We start from the raw sequence: 15,447 nt of genomic DNA, 5'->3' as shown, positions 1-15,447 counted from the left end.
TGCATTAACTAACATTAACAAGATTTTAATAAAGTATTAGTATTTATTGAAATTAACATTAACAAAGAATAATAAATGCTGTATAAGTGCCGTTCATAATTCGTTCATGTTAACTAATATAGTTAACTAATGTTAACTAATGAACCTTATTGTAAAGTGTTACTGAGGTACTAATATGAACTTTTTAGGAACAAAGGTGTAAGAATGTGAAATTGTGAAGTCTTAAAGGAATATTAAATTTTCTTAAAAGAAAAATCCAGATAATTTACTCACCACCATATCATCCAAAATGTTGATGTCTTTCTCTGTTCAGTCAAGACGAAATTATGTTTTTTGAGGAAAACGTAGGATTTTTTGCATTTTAATGGACTTTAATAGAGCCCAACATTTAATACTTAACTCAACACTTAACAGTTTTTTTCAATGGAGTTTCAAAGGACTATAAATGATCCCAAACGAGGCATAAGGGTCTTATCTAGCGAAACGATTGTCATTTTTGACAATAAGCATGCTAAAGCACGCACATCAATTTAAATTGGGTGCTCGACAAAAAAACGTAATAGTATAGCAATGCAAAGTCGGCAACACCAAAGCTCCAAAAGTATCAAAAATATTTATTGTTTAAAACTAGTGCATGGCATCAAGGTTACGTTTCGAGCACGCAGGCTCTTTATCATCCAGACTTTATTGGACCCCAACACCTTCAATGCAGTTTAAAATTGCAATTTCAAACAATCCCAAACAAGGCATACGGGTCTTATCTAGCAAACAATTATCATTTTCTGCAAGAAAAATAACACAACTTCGCGTCAGTGCGACCTCACGTAATTGAGTAAGCATGTGGAAAGGTCACGTGTTTCATATATGAAACGCACATTTGCGGACCATTTTAAACAATTAACTGACACAAAGGAATTAATTAGTATCATTCCAAGTACAACAATGTCGAAACGGTCTTCTTTCTCCACACAAGGACGTAGATTCGCATACGTCATCCGTGACCTTTTGACATGATGACGTATTACTTGAGGTCGCGCCGGCGCGTCACACAGCTGGTGCAAGACGAGAAGTTGTGATTTAAAAGTACATATTTTTTATTTTTCTTGCCAAAAATGATAATCGTTTTTCTAGATAAGACCCGTATGCCTCGTTTGGGATCGTTTAGAGTCCTTTAAAACTGCATTGAAACCGTAAACTGTTGGGGTCCAATAAAGTTAAAATGGAATGTTTTCCTCAACAAAAAAAAAATTATTCTCGACTGAACAAAGTAAGACATAAACTAGGGCTGGGACTTTAACGCGTTAATTAAGATTAATTAATTACACAAAAAATAACGCGTTAAACATTTTTAACGCATTTTAATCACACTTATTTTTGCACCGCGGAACATTTCTCATTGGATGAGTTTTGGCGGACTGATTATACTGGAGCACCAACTAGCGTTCATGACTTCAGACAACAACAAACCACAGTGAACATGAACGAAGAAGCTGATGAGATCGCTTTTGTTGGCCCCGTGGATGGGAATTTTTTTTTAATAAAAAACGAACGGATGGAAGCGTCGATAAGAGCATGGTTGTGTAAGCTATGCAACAAGGAATTCACATACCACCGCAGCACATCGAGCCTCAAGTATCATCTCAATTATGCAAAACATATAGCAGCTAGCGTGGACGTTAGCCCGACTCAGAGTACAATGACTTGGTTGAACAAAAATAAACAATATTTTATTGCTTAAGCTTATGTATTCAGTTATTATTCATGGTATACTAAAAATCCATGTGAAAAAATAAGTTCTCAAATATTTATATGTGATTTAAAATGTGATTAATTTCGATTAATTAATTACAAAGCCTCTAATTAATTAGATTCATTTTTTTAATCGAGTCCTGGCCCTAACATAAAAATTTTGGATGACATAAGGGTGAGTAAATTATCAGGATTTTTAAATTTTTTTTTAAGAAAATTATTATTAAATTATTCCTTTAATGTTGTTCTAACTCTGTATGAGTTTATTTATTCTGTTAAACACAAAAGAGGACATTTGATACATTCTAACAAGCACACAGTTGACGGTCCCGATTGTCAACTCTGTGTCACTACCATCACTTATGTTTTAAAATATCTCATACAGGTTTTAAACAACATAAGGGTATAAGCAAATGACAAAATTTCGATTTTTGTGTAAACTGTCCCTTTAAACTGTTACAATGATTCATTTTCATAAAGATTTCGTATTGATATATAAAACAAAAAAAAGTATAAAACAACACCAATAATCTCTGAATTAGCACGCTGTATTTTCTAAAGCCAATGTCAGAGCAATCCGAGGGTTAAAACGAAAACAAAACCGCTCTCATCTGCATGTTAAAGGCCATAGATGTCAAGGAGTTGCCAAGGCCTACCAACATTTCGTGTGTGTGTGTGTGTGGATCCTTTCTCTGTGTGTCAAAGAGAAAAACTCCTCACCACGGGAGAAAGTCACTGGACTGGTGCAGACATGAGAGCTATATTCCAACTTCCCCTCTCTCTTTTCCATGAAGGAAAGGAAAAGGCAGGACGGCCTTTACAAGAGCTTCATTCATGAATCAATCAGCACATTCTCTTGGAAAACAACTCAAAACGTGTCCGACAGATCGTTTATTCGTCTTAAAGTTGTAGAAACGTATTGACAATAGAAAACGTGCAGGGATAAAGAGCCTGGATGAGACCTTATCTTCTCAATGGACCCAACAGGAAGCTGTAGTCCATCTTCTGCAGGAGTTGGTTCATGTGAGGACACTTTAGAAGAACGCATCAGTCTCAGGAGTAGGTGTGAGGAGGTAGACATCTCTGATGGACCTTTAACATCATCTGAAGGGTTGGCAGAAAACACTCAAGCGAGGGTTTCGGATGATGGAGAGGTGAATGCATACAGCTGTGTGTATCAGGTGCACTTGACCCAGCATGCGGGTGTATGGGATGGCATTGCACGGGTTAATGAGGAGATCCTTTTGACCATGTTGGATATTTTTGAGAAGCGTGAAAGTAAGTCTGTGCATGAAGTAGGATGTATTTGTTCCATGTTCAGGCGTTTCTTTGGCACCTTTCTTTAACAGGAAACCTGATTATATTACATTACATTTATGCTTTGGCAGACTATTTCATCTAAAGCAACTTGCACTTTATGTTTTCTATGTGTGTACTTTTGCACTTATGACCTTTGAGCTTCTAAAGCAATGATGGACCAGATTTGAACCTTTGTCCCTTACGTGAATGCACATGTGCGCTGGCAAGTGTGCTTTTCAAAACAATGGTGCGTTTCAGGCCTCAGTAATTCAAAAATTGATCTTATAGGTGGGTCTTTTTTGCAGATTTAGCATTAGTTTTGGCAAGAGTTTGTTCCTTGCTCTTACAGCCTTTAGGAATGTACCGTACCACGGCACACATATTCCTACACGTTTTACATCATGTGTGAGTTTGTGTATTTGGGTCTGTGTGCCTCGTGAGCCCCCTCATGATCGGTAAACAGCCCTTAATCCAACCGACCAAATCCCTCACCCTCACCTCCAGAATACACTGCGTGTTTATTTTTAAGCAGTGCTTGGATAGCGTTACTTCACAATAAGCTCTTTTACAAAAGGTTTGGAGATTTAACTTCATGTTTCGTAATGAGCAAAAGGAGGAGAGTTTGGAGAGTCATTTACATTATATCCCATGATTCCTAGGTGCATTTTTTAAGCGTTTTACGTGCACGTGTGTGTTCGGACATGTCTCAGAGTTACGGTAGCAGCTGTTTGAAGATGTGGTGAAGTTCTTGATGAAAAGTCTGTTTTCTTCAGGTGAGGACTCGGAGACCAAGAGACAACGTACTGTAAAAAACATCGCAGATCTGCGACAAAATCTAGAAGAAACCATGTCCAGCCTGCGAGGGACACATCATATGAGTCACAGGTAAGATCAGTCTGGTGGTCTATATGAATGAGTGCATGTTTTTGCTTATGAGTGGTTGATAGATAATCAACTTTAGATTTAAGGATAAATATGTATGGATCTGCTAGGGAAAGTGTACTATGTTTTAGCTATAATATAGTGACTGCTCATCGTTTCTTTCATGTTTTCAAATCACTCACAAGAATAGACCCAAAATGAGAAATTTCTCATAATTTACTCACCTTCATGGTATCCCAGATGTATATGACATCCTTTTTCCAAACACAAATAAATAATTTACAAATATAAATAAAAGAAAATATATCATAAAAACTGCGCGTATAATAATAATATTTTGTCAGAAAAGAGGTACAAAAGCTGTCACTGCCATTTAAAAAGGTCCTAATATGTACCATTTAGGTTCCAATATGTAACTTCGAGGTACTAATATGCATATACTTCAGTGCCATCAAAAGTATTTGTTGATCTCGAAGTACAAAGTAGATGAGGAAAACTAGGATACCATGTGCATTCAAGGCGCCACCCTTATTTTTTTCAATGTGTGGAATGGTGCGCTGTGATTTGTTGAGCGGATTAATTGCATTCTGCAGAGAAGGAGGACTGGCGTTTATCGCATTTTGGGAAAAAAAGGAGAAAAGATGCCAGAATAACACAGCGGATATCTTAATTTTGCTTAAAATTAAGAGTTTACTTTTTAATATTGACTTGATACAATAAAGATTTTCACATTTTAATTGAACAATAATAATGTGTAATACCCAAGTCCACAGCTATTACACAAAGCTTGTACTCTAACACTTTTTTGTTAAAATTATAGACTTGAATCAAGCCGAAATATTATTTTGTCTTCATAGTTCTGTTCACAATCTTTCACACTAGTTAAAACAGTTATCAGATTTGTACAAATTTTATGACGGGAGGGGTCCCTCTAGTGGTCGTTTCCTCTCGTTACTGCACTTTCCTCTGCTAAATGACTTCAGATCAGAAAGGCTGAAGTACAACATGACATTAATTACGATGGGGCACAGAGATCACAGCACAGCACCGAATGCTCCCCGTTGTTCCTGGGTGTGTGAACCCTTTTATCTTTGAGGGTTTGTGAACTGTTAAAATCTCTAACAGGCTTTGAGAAAGACAGTTTGATTGGCATTAGGAGCTGTTTTGGGGGTGCAGTTTTTTGCCCTTGTCGTGATCGGTTTGATGTGCCTCTCTGTCTTTCAGTGTACAAAAGATAGCCGTAAAATCGGCCGGGGCCACCCCACTGACTGCTAATGCTGGATAAAGGCCTGTTACAATATCCCAGACAGGATGTAGAATCGTGCCAGAACTCAATGTTACTTATGCTTTTTGTTTCTGCTGTCTTTGTTTCTTCATGAGACAATTTAAAATTTTGCTAAATTTCCATTGAACTTTTATCTAGATCGTATCCAAAGCTATAAACTATTTATTTCTAAAAGGTACAGTTCACTTTATAAAAAATGTGTTATTTAGAGACATCAATCTGAACTTAGTTTTCTTTTTTGAAAAATGAATTGTATTTACTTTGCCAAAAGTACATGCACATCTTAATCTTACATTTTTGTCTTAAAGGGACAGTCACTCCCTAAAACAGTGGTTTTCAAACTGGGGGCCGGGGCGAGATGGTGCCAGGGGGACCCCAGTTTTATGACATTTTATGAAATACATTAATTTATCATGAATTCTGTGTAATTAAACCTAAAAAAAAAAAAGAAGGCTACTAACCAAAAGCACCACTTTTTTTTAATTTAATGTTTTTTTATTAAAATGTTAAGTTTTAGAACAGTTTTTTGTCACAAATTTTCTTTGGGGGGCCGCGAAGGAATGCACCGTACACAAGGGGGGCCGCACGCTGAAAAAGATTGGGAACCACTGCCCTAAAATACCATCATGTTTTTTCATAACTAGCGTTTTTCTTTCCATTTGAAGTGCATGAATTGTAATTATTATTTAACATTATTTAACTTTTAAGTTTTTTGTGATTGTTGCAGGCAAAAATCTTTGCTTTTGCGGCACGTTTTCTTAAAAAATGTGATGGAATATGTCTGTCCAAATATTTATGCAATAGGCTTTATGCCCAGCTGCACTACTTCCTGAACTTCAGCCAGCTCCTTGTTTCCTGTCTGCCATTATTGGACAAACTGATTAATCCAGGTGTGTCTGATTATTGTTGTTGTGACTATTGAGGTCAGGCACACCTGGATTAATCAGTTTGTCCAAAAATGGCAGACAGGAAACAAGGAGCTGGCTGAAGTTCAAGAAGTAGTGCAGCTGGGCATAAAGCCGTTTTTATGCGATAAAATTGCAGTAACTTGCAAAAACTGCGGCAACTTGCAAAAACTGTTTGCAGCTTTTGCAGCTTTTCAATGATGTTCACATCACATAATCACGTCACTTCATAAAGTTCCCATTGCAACAGGGGACATGGCTGCGCTTGTGTGAGGTAAATGCAAAATTTTTCAACTTTCTGCTATAAGATATATTTGATTTTTGCTACGAAAATGCGGGGACTATGAAATCATGCAATCCCTGCATATTTTGTGCACGTAAATCTGCAATTTGTGCTGCGAAAGTGCGGCAAATTTGAAAAAAAGCGGCCCCCGCGTAAATATGCAGACTTTGGCTGATTATGAGTTAAATCATGCAATCGAGTTTTTCTGGAGGGACTGTTTTACATTTTATAATTTTTGTGTTACCTATAAATCAAACTCACCATGACCCATACAAATGTAGTTTTCCCCCAAATCACCACAATGACACCATTTTAACAAGACTCAACTTTGATAGCCATGTCCCTCAATGTATTGTGTATGTTTACCTCACTATGAAACATTAGAGGTGCATGTTTATGTCATTAAAAGTCTTTTCACTCTGCCCATTACCTGCCAGCACCCTGGAGACGACATTTGACAGCACCGTAACCACAGAGATTAATGGCAGGGCCTTGCATTCACTTAGTCCCCGCCCTGCCTCTGCATTGCCATGGCGACTGGGCTCTTCCAGTCCTCGTCTACAAGCCGGCGATGCCCCATCATCAGGGAATGGGTACGCACACCATGGCTATGGGCGCCACGTGCGCAATTATCAGACCTGCGTGCACAACAGATCCCTGAATGGCCTTGAGCTCTCAGACAATGTGGAGGAGCTGGAGGGGGTTGCCATGGAGATGCCAGGGTACATGAGTGATGGAGATATCCTGGGGAAAAGCATGAGGGTGGACAATGTCACTAGTGGGTAAGTTTGGTTTGATTTTTTGTTTAAATGTATGTATATGTGTTTTAAGCTGATAGATCTGTAGAGTGTCATGTTATGTATGTATAAGATTATTGTAAGAAGTCATCCAGGTGTCAAAAAGGTGAGAAAGTATTTACCTGTATCTGCCTCCAGGAGGCACTATTTAGTTTTACTTTGTTGAACTTACTTTTTCTTTTTTCTTCTTTCTTTCTGTCATTCATATTTACAATAACATATATGCGGAAAAAGTTCCCTATAATGACAAGTAACATTTTGACGAAACTGTACAGTTTGCCTTTCTTAACAGGTTATGTTTGTTTAGCGCTAGATTAAAAAGGTTTCTTGTGTACATGCCAGTGTGTAAACAGTACAGTGGCTCAATCCACCCTGCACGAATTCCTACACTGTCCGTGAGCGGCTAGCCGCAGCTTTTCACCATGTAATCAGTCTATGTTATTCCCCTTCATTGGTTCATTGTGTTGGTCATCAGGAGCTCTGCCAGGTTTTGCTTGCATGCCCAAAGTCTGCGTGCCCCAGTAAAACATGCTGGTGTGGTTTGTGGCGAAATGCAAATTACGGTATGTGAAGATGAACTCTAGCCTCGTCCTGTCTGCTCTGTCTTTGCCGTTTTAAGCAGCTACACATTTACACAGTTACATCTATTCAAAATGTTTAAAATATTACAAAACAATTGTATTATTATTTTTATATTTTATATTTTATTTTATTTTAAAGGCAAACACCACCGTTTTTCAATATTTTACGATGTTCTTACCTCAACTTATATGAATGAATCCATACCTATCTTTTTTCAATGCGTGCACTTTTAATCTTTGTAAAGCGCTTCGTGAATGTGTTAGCATTTAGCCTAGCCCCATTCATTCCTATGGCTCCAAACAAAAGTTTTATTTTGTGCCACCATACTTACTCGCGTAACTACTCATGTAACAGTCTTTAAATAGGGAAAATAAGAGTGTTTGGTGGCTTCTAAATTCATCCCTGTTTGGATCCTAAGGAATGAATGGGGCTAGGCTAAAAGCTAACACATTCACGGTGTGCTGTACAAAGATTAAAAGTGCACGCACTGTATTAATTTGTCTAAGTTGAGGTAAGAACATATTAAAATATTGAAAAACGGTGGTGTTTTCTTTTAATATACAGTTAAAATATATATTATATAATATATATATTATATTAATAATACATTACAAAGTCTCTGGATCTGCTGCTGTATATAATACAGTGCAACTGCAACTTGGAGGATCTTTATAGCTCTTTCCTTTTAGCAATATATGCCCGTCTGTTATCAGCTGTGTATTTCACTATCTGTCAGTTAGACATGAAAACCCTCCGTACGCAACGTGTAGCCTGTGGGAGTCAAGGGTCATGGGAAATATCCATAGCTAGATCTTAAGAGATGAATATTTGGGGCGTTAAGGGAAAAACTGAAAAAACACACTTGAGGTTTAGAATTTACCTCACATGTATTTAGATGACTGTGGAAAAATCGGTGACCATCTGACCTCGAGTGCTAGATATGAGGTCAAGTCCAAATTTGGAAATGGTACATGCGACAATGCACAGCCGGAGTCTTGTTTAAACGGGAATCAGGCAGACATTGTTTAATAGATTCCTGTATTTCTTTCGCTCATTCTTGAATCTCAGTTCAGTGATTCTTTCATAAGAAAATCTTTGTGGGACATTTGATCATAGTTGGAAAGCTTTCAAGTCCAATTATTGTAACCATATATGGATGAATTTTGAAAGGGAGTCAACATTGGGATTTTACAGCCTAAAACTTGATGCCTTGGCTTGTATTACTAGCTTTTTATTTGCTTAACTTGGTACTCTGTGCTCATATCGGACCAGTTACCCATGCTCGGTTGAAAACAACACTAATAAAATGAAATCCCATGGAAATAATGAATTTAGTTCTTGAATAGATCATCAAAGTTATTGTATGTGACCCTGTCTGTGAAATTCAGGCTAAAGTCTAAAAGCATCAAAGATCATTGATTTCAGTTTTTGACTTTTGATGATCAGTCAATATTAAAGGCGGGGTGCATCATCTCTGAAAGCCAATGTTGACATTTCAAATCACCTAAACAAACACGCCCCTACCCTAATAGAATCTGGACCTTCTTTTGATAGACCCGCCCCACACATACGCAACCCAGGCAACGATGTTGGTTAGTAGACACGCCCCTTACTGCTGATTTGCTACAAGTGTGTTTTGGTAGTCTGCACGAATCCCTTTTTCAAAGTGTTTTTCAAAAATCATGCACCCCGCCTTTAAAGATATTAGGTTATATTTTCACATATTGTTGTATACATTATGTATGATCATTTTATGTAGAAAACCGTAAAAACACTATAGCTACAGGCAGGGTAACATCTTTTAGTGAATAACAACGAAAAACAAACATTCCACCTCAGGTCGGTCTATCCATCTGCAACTCTGTTAAATGACTTACAGCAGGTTACTAGGTCAGGGCCAATACATCACCCACTTGGACCACAATGATTTACTGGTCAAACCAATGTTAACAAGCCTTTGTTGCTCAGTAACCAATGTTAAACAAAAGCTATTGTCCCAATTTTGTGCATATTAATATTATAAAAATGCCTGTGCATTGAAGTCAATCACAATCACAGACGATCCCTATAAAAATACAGCAGCAAATACCATGATATTCTACTACAAGGTCTAAATAAATCTAAAATAATACCATGAAAAATCATAACTAGGACCTTTTTGTAAGGAAATGTTGTGATAAAAACATACCTTAAAAGGGACACTCCACTTTTTTGGGTATGGCGGTAGCACTTTTAGCATAGCTTAGCATAATTCATTGAATCTGATTAGCCATTTAGCATCGCGCTAAAAATTAGCCAGGGAGTTTCGATATTTTTTTCTATTTAAAGCTTGACTCTTCTGTAGTTACATCGTGTACTAAGACTGATTAAAAAATAAAAGTTGTGATTTTCTAGGCCGATATGGCTAGGAACTCTCATTCTGGCGTAATAATCAAGGACTTTGCTGCCGTAACATGGCTGCAGCAGACACAATGATATTATTACACAGCGCCCGAAAGTAGTCCTCTGTTATTGAAAGTTACCACATGCTAAATGGTCTAATCAGATTCAATGGATTGTGCTAAGCTATGCTAAAAGTGGTACCACCAGACCCGGAGATTGGCTGAATGGATTCCAAAACGGTAAAAATCAAATGTTTAACTCTAGCGGAGCTGGAAAAGTGGAATGTCCCTTTAATATCTAATGATTTTATTATATTTATTAAATAGTCATTTTGAGTCAAATTTATCATGCATATATAAGTCAGGTTAACATTATTTGTATACTACGGACACCAAAACTGATTTATGCATATGCAGTACATTATCTTTTTAATACTCTGGGTACATAGTCTATACTAGATCTTTTGAACAGCATGATTGTGCAATTCATATTTACTGACTCATATGAATCAAACCTGATGAATCATTGCCTGCAGCTGAATGAAAACTCATAAATTCTTTGTATGACGTTTGGAGACGCTCCCGAATTTGCCTATACCTGAAATGCCTCACGCGCCCTACAGGTTAGTCAGCAGCTGATGATGAAACTTTGATCGCCTCGCAGCAGGAAATGAGAGATTAGGATAAAGGATGTGTGTAGGATGGGTGTGTATTAAGATTGTCATAACCAGCAGCTGTGGGTGTGAGTTGACTAAGGCGGCGCAAATCTAACATTGTGACGTCGCTCTCTTTAATAAGAGGACATGGAATGCATTTACAGTACCGGCATGTGTGTTCCTGGGAATTAAAGGGGACATTTCACAAGACAATTTTAACTCATTCCCTGACAGCCATTTTTTGAAAAGTTGCCCGTCAGCATTTTTTTTTTTAAGTTTCACAAAATGCCTTCCAGGAAAATTTTCTTCTAAAAATATATACACATACAAATGAAGTTACTTCATTTACGAGATAAATCCGTTTTTAACATTTTTGTCAAAACATGTTTATTATTATGTTATCACGTTATTTTTTTGTTTTATGGTGCTACTTAGCTGTATTTTTAAGTTATGAAGGTTTAAATCAAAACAAACCAACTGCAGTTGAATTGATATTATTTGGAAATGCACTACCAAAAAAAAACTAGATTTCTGAACAATTAAAAAAACTCGTTTTGCAACAAACTCTTCAAATATATCAAATAAAAGAACAGACCCTCTGCTTTCAAACAAATAACAAAACGGGGAAAAAACATTTCATCCTATCTATATTTTTTCTCTTCCTTTAAACTCTTAAAGGAACAGTATGTAAGAAATTTATATCAATGAATCATAAAATGGCCCTGATATGTCACTAGACATTAAGAAATAATTTTCATTTTAAATACTTATATCACTGATAACAGTGGTCCGGCCAGGATCTTGTTATTTAAAAAGTGGAGTTGTAGCCCTCAACTAATGTTTATGTTGTCATTTTGGGTATTGGCCACCAGTTGTGTGATTGCAGTACCAGTTTTAGCCACAATCCTACATACTGCTCCTTTAAATATGGGTATTTTTCTTTAAAAATAAAAATGTTTTAGCCAAAAGCTAAAATAATTGCATTTTTGAGAAGGAATTTTGTAATAGATCAGATTCAAACAATTATCAAAACATACATAGAGTTTAAAATTTAGTATATAATGTTTTTTCTTCAGTTCTTTTTTCATAAATTGTGTAATCTAGTAGATAATTGCGGTATTGCAGATTAACTTTTTTTAGCAAATGTTTTCTCTTAATTGACGAGAGTTGTAAGAGATGTAAAATAAATCTTTGCTGTCCCCAGAATATGTATGTGAAGTTTTAGCTCAAAACACAATATAGACCATTTATTATGTTAAAATTGTCACTTTGTAGGTGGCCAATGTGCCGTCTTTGGGTGTGTCCTTTTAAATGCAAATTAGCTGATCTGTGCACTAAATGGCAGTGTCGAGGTTGGATAGTGCAGATTAAGGGTCAATATTATTATAGCAAGATCCCCTTCTGACATCACAAGTGGAGCCAAATTTCAATGACCTATTTTTTCACATGCTTGCAGAGAATGGTTTACCAAAGCTAAGTTACTGGGTTGATCTTTTTCACATTTTTTAGGTTGATAGAAGCACTGGAGACCCAATTATAGCACTAACACATGACAAAAGTCAGATTTTCATGATATGTCCCCTTTAAACCCATGATCTTTGTGCTGCTAATGCAATGCTCTACCAACTGAGCTACAGAAACACATTTTTATTGTAGTTGCAGCTTATCAATGTGCATGAGGAACACAACAAATGTAGCCCACTTCATATGGACTTTTCAGAAATGGTTCTTTTGAGTGCAATGATATCGAAATGTGTTTCGCATTTGTGATTCATTTTCATTATTTAAACTCCAATAAGATTTTGTTGTGCATTTGCTGGTTTCCCCAGCAGTAGTTTCAAGCATTTGATGACTCAGGTTGCAGGTCCCCAAAGGGCAAGTGAGTCCTATTGAGAACCTGTTCAAAACATTAGCCGCTCAACAGAGCAAACACCATTCAGCTATTGCCTTGGGTTAAAACACTGTCTCACAGAGCTCAACTGTCCACTTTTGCCTGCAGTCCAACCCACCGACTTCCCCATATCTCTCTCTCTCTCTCTCTCTCTCTCTCTCTCTCTCTCTCTCTCTCTCTCTCTCTCTCTCTCTCAATGCAATGTGTCCTTAGGGATGTTAAGAATTCATAGATAGTCACACTAGAATCACAAACACACCTTAAGTCGACAGACAGTCATGTGAATCTATCAAATAAACTTTCTTGATGATCACAGTGCTGGTTTATGACCTTTAGTAGGTAAGTGAATGTTGTTATTTGCTGGTTTGGATTTTGTTGTGTTGTATTGTATGTTTTGGAGTCTAGTTTAAGATCACATAGTTTATAAATTTTAAGAAGAAAATCAAAAAAACTTAATGTTTAAGGCATTTGTATTTGAATCTGTTTCATTGTTTAAATGATATTATGATGATGTAAGTTTTATGTTTATTTCTTACCTGAACTTTGAAAATAATTTTTTTCTATGGCACATTAAGAAGAGGCCAAAAATATGCATTTACTAATTGTCTGTGAGTGCAACATATGGTCAAAAATGGTCCCTATAGCTGTACATGGGGCAGTACACCTTTGCATCTAAAGAGTTCAGATTAGTACCTCAGAGGTACATATTGGTACCAAATGTACACATATATGTTCCTAAATGGTACATGTCAGTACCTTTTAATAATGGGTACTGTACAGTGACAGTTTGGGGCCATTTTATGACAATTTTTGTAGTGTAGACTTTAACCCTTTGTTGAATGTAGTGTGCATACTGTAAACTGTGCATACTATTGTCAAAACATTCAGTGTCAAGTCAACATCATCATTAACCGTTAAAGCTCAGACTTTAAAGATGAATTGTACAGAGCTAAACACCTGGTTTTATTCCTTGAACTGTACATGTACTATCTAAACTTACATTTATTTAACAATAACTGATAGATAAACATATTATGGTCAATGAAAATGTATTGACTTGACAGTATTAAATTTGTGCATGACATGGGCTGAATATATTGCATGCCACTTAATAATAATAATAATAATATGACGTTAAAGAAACACGTTGTTGATATTCTGATGGGCACGAAAACACAACCATAGCACTTTTCCATTTAAGCTTTACGCGTGGTCAAACTGGTTTTTCCTGTGGGCTGAATTTCCAAGACATTGACAGACGTTCCTGTTTGCACGGAGCGATAATTGAAAGCATTTGTTATGAATATGAACACTGAGATACAACGGGTAAAAAAGCAGATGACAGATCATGCAAAAAGATTTATGTTGTACACGGCGTTACACGAGACATTTTGTTTGTGATCCGATTACAGATAAAACACGACAGTACACCTGTTATTGCGTTTGATTGACATTGCAAAGAATTGATATCACCTCGTCTGTGTGTTTCTGCAGCTACATGACGGATGGAGGGCTGAACACGTACACCCGTGGTGTTAACCGGGTCTTGGATGAAATGAGCTCTGGAAGAGGGGCCACACAACAGTTCAATCCCAAAAGTCAAGATGACACCGATAGGTAGGACTTAACCTTTGACATCTGCCCTCTGGGTTACACACTTGTTCCCTTGGAGGCCTGAAAATTGGCTCCACACTTGCTGTGAAGCTATGAAATGAAATTTCGAAAGGTTGTCATGTTATCCTGTATGAGGTTAAAGATCGCAAAGCTCAAATGACTCCAGTGGGTTTATATTAGGCATTCTTACATCCAAGTACTAGCACCAGTTGAATCTGTGGACCCTTGTGATTCATCTGTTTGCCCTGTACACCTGTACGTAGTCCCCTATAATGTGTTTAAGAGTCAAACTGCAGCGTTTTCGTTAAATAACAGTGTTGCCTTTGTTTCCTCACAAAGGAGAGAGGAGCGATTGTCTTTCCCAGTGCCAAAGGCAACAGCTAATGGATGGGTTTAGACTTATGCACACAAACCATTGCATTCACGTCTTTATGCATTGTTTTCTTTGAGTAAAACGTGATGACTCGCATTAATGTATGTGTGCCTGCTTGTGCTTGCGTTTGGCGTGTCTGTTTACTGTCGTGCAGGCCCCGAGGCTATTGAATATCCCACATCTTGTGCCGTTTGTGCTGCGCCTGCTCAAAAACAACATCACTCGGAACGAACACGTAACAAACGTTCGGTGTTTTTACTAAACACACGTCTGAACTGACTGAACCTTCATTATTTGATCAAATGATGGATCCATTACGAATGGGTTGAGGGTGGAGAAGCAGGTGAAGATGAGATGGAAACAAGCAAATGTTACCTTTTGAAAAAAATGTAGAGATTAAAAAGACAAGATATGTGAGAGACAGGAGAGAAGAAGTAAAAGCTGCCGACGTCAGCTCAGAAAGAGCAATAAAACCTCTGAGTAATACAATTTCACTTTAGGCTGTGTGCTTATTGTCTCTTTTATTAGGTTATGGTTGTCCTAGTTTCTGATTTAAATGACACACCCGTAAATTCGTCATAGTCCATCTGATGCATATCTTATGTTTACTCCAATCTGATCTGCTCAACTCAACTTTTATTTATAGAGCACTTTCAAAACCAATGTGTGCTGGGCATAACTATAAAGAAACAAAAAATAACAGTAAGAACACCAATTTAAAATCTGCAGTGTGTGATGAACATGTAGGCA

At 37.0% G+C, this 15,447-nt stretch overlaps 1 protein-coding gene across 4 annotated transcripts in view; it reads left to right on the top strand.

Annotated features, from left to right (window-relative positions):
• The window catches only part of nav2b (neuron navigator 2b), a 118,501-nt gene that overhangs the window by 48,736 nt on the left and 54,318 nt on the right, over positions 1 to 15,447 (top strand). For all 4 annotated transcript variants that reach the window (XM_073868596.1, XM_073868593.1, XM_073868594.1 and 1 more), the window contains 3 exons: positions 3,822 to 3,933; positions 6,841 to 7,185; positions 14,205 to 14,327. In XM_073868596.1, the coding sequence (XP_073724697.1) occupies positions 3,822 to 3,933; positions 6,841 to 7,185; positions 14,205 to 14,327 (580 nt within the window). The remainder of the gene's footprint in view (positions 1 to 3,821; positions 3,934 to 6,840; positions 7,186 to 14,204; positions 14,328 to 15,447) is intronic.

Source organism: Misgurnus anguillicaudatus, chromosome 6, assembly GCF_027580225.2.
Source record: "Misgurnus anguillicaudatus chromosome 6, ASM2758022v2, whole genome shotgun sequence".
In the NCBI taxonomy this organism is placed as follows: domain Eukaryota; kingdom Metazoa; phylum Chordata; class Actinopteri; order Cypriniformes; family Cobitidae; genus Misgurnus; species Misgurnus anguillicaudatus.
Note: the sequence above shows the minus strand (reverse complement) of the source record. Positions and strands in the feature narration are given on the sequence as shown.